General features: G+C 47.4%; 1 protein-coding gene across 1 annotated transcript in view; it reads left to right on the top strand.

Moving 5' to 3' along the window:
* The window catches only part of COL4A2 (collagen type IV alpha 2 chain), a 178,889-nt gene that overhangs the window by 156,375 nt on the left and 20,840 nt on the right, over positions 1–1,674 (top strand). Inside the window, exon 32 of the mRNA XM_025044980.1 lies at positions 1,224–1,393. Coding sequence (XP_024900748.1) covers positions 1,224–1,393 — 170 coding nt within the window. The remainder of the gene's footprint in view (positions 1–1,223; positions 1,394–1,674) is intronic.

The raw sequence follows: 1,674 nt of genomic DNA, 5'->3' as shown, positions 1-1,674 counted from the left end.
GGGAGTGACTGCTAATGGCACAGGATTTCTTTCTGGAGCGAGGAAAAGGCTCTAAAGATTGCAGTGAGAGTTGCACAACTCTGAATACACCCAAAATCACTGAATTGTTCTCTTTAAATGAGTGACTTGCATGGTATATAAATTATATCTCATTCAAGCTGTTTTTCAAAAAACTGAATTACTCCCCAAAGAGTTATAACTTCTGCAACTTCTTAGAAAAATAGAATTTGCAGTCTAGGGAGCTACTTTTTATAAGCTTTCTCCTCACACTTACATGTTTAAATAATCTTCCTTTTAACCTAGGGTTTACAGGCCATTGAGCAAAAAATAATATTTTTAAATTAAATTTTAAATGAAGTTACACTGGGATTCTACACCATTTTCTTCTTGGCTGCACTACACCTTTACTCCAGCCTCCTTGGGATGACGTTGACCTTGGTGGTGTCTGTTCCTTCAAGGACAGAAACGATTTATGGTTTTGTTCCCCTCAATATCTAGCCCAGCACTAAATATTCAATAAATGTTCAATGACTGAAACTAAATTCTTTTCGTTCAGCCAGATCTCACTTACCAGCTGTCCTCTCATCCAACGAACAGATTCTGGAACACTCTCAGCCTGAACCTTATAGCACAATCCTCTGACTCACCCACAGCCTCCCAAGCTCCAAGCCCCACTGCCTTCCAGTTTATTAACTCCTTAGAAGCTCCCTTGCAACATCCCATCAGTTGATTTCTGTGACCTCCCCAGCTCTGGCTGACCCTTCATGAATTCTGAGGCTTAGCTGCTGCCTGCAGGAAGAAGATTGAGCTGGCATCCTTCCTCATTTGATACTTTCTGCTCATGATCAAGTTTGAGCACTCTCTCATCAAAGTGCAAATAAATAACATTCCTCCTGTTCTGTGTTACCCCATCATACTCATCCCTGTGTTGTCTTGGCAGCACTGATGGGGGGAGCAGGTCCTTCCATCTCAACGTGCTCTGTGCCCACACCTCCACTTAGAGAAGGGTTGGGGAGGGGAGAGATGACAGGCATTATGTCTCTCAGAGAGCCTCATCTCCAGAACACAGTCTTCTAGGTCAAGGGACCTGTACTGTCCCCCAGCTCAGAGCCTCTCGGGGCTCGGGATTTGGGTGACAGCAGCAGCTGAGAGGCTTTCTCCACCTGTGTTCTTATACCTGATCCAGAGCTCAAGGGAAATGGCTACATTCTGCTCTCTTCCAGGAAACCGAGGGGACCCCGGCCCTCCAGGATTACCTCCCGAGATCCTGCCAGGAATGAAAAACATGAAGGGGGAGAAAGGAGATGAAGGGCCTATGGGATTGAAGGGATACTTGGGCTTAAAAGGTGAGGCATCGCCAACAGGCTCAGTCTTCCCTCTGAGCTGTCAGGCCTGAGGGCCTCATTCCTCCCCTCCCAGCTCCATGCCCACTCCGCCTCTCTCATTCTGAAGGAGCAGCAGCAGCTTCTGCACCCTGTACCCATGCCACCTTTCATTGTGTTTCAGCCCTTCTAACACCCTGACGTCTCCACACATGGACTCGAGGGTGGTTCTTTGAAGCCGGAGTAGCCTCGCCTTTCCATTTTAAGATTTGCAGGACTTGAGACTGCAAACTCGAAAGCTTGGGGAGGGCCGGTGCCGTGTCCTCACCATGGCATTACACTCGGGGTCTTC

Source organism: Pteropus alecto, unplaced genomic scaffold (assembly GCF_000325575.1).
Source record: "Pteropus alecto unplaced genomic scaffold, ASM32557v1 scaffold13, whole genome shotgun sequence".
Taxonomy (NCBI): Eukaryota; Metazoa; Chordata; class Mammalia; order Chiroptera; family Pteropodidae; genus Pteropus; species Pteropus alecto.
This window is presented reverse-complemented; position numbering and strand designations above follow the sequence as displayed.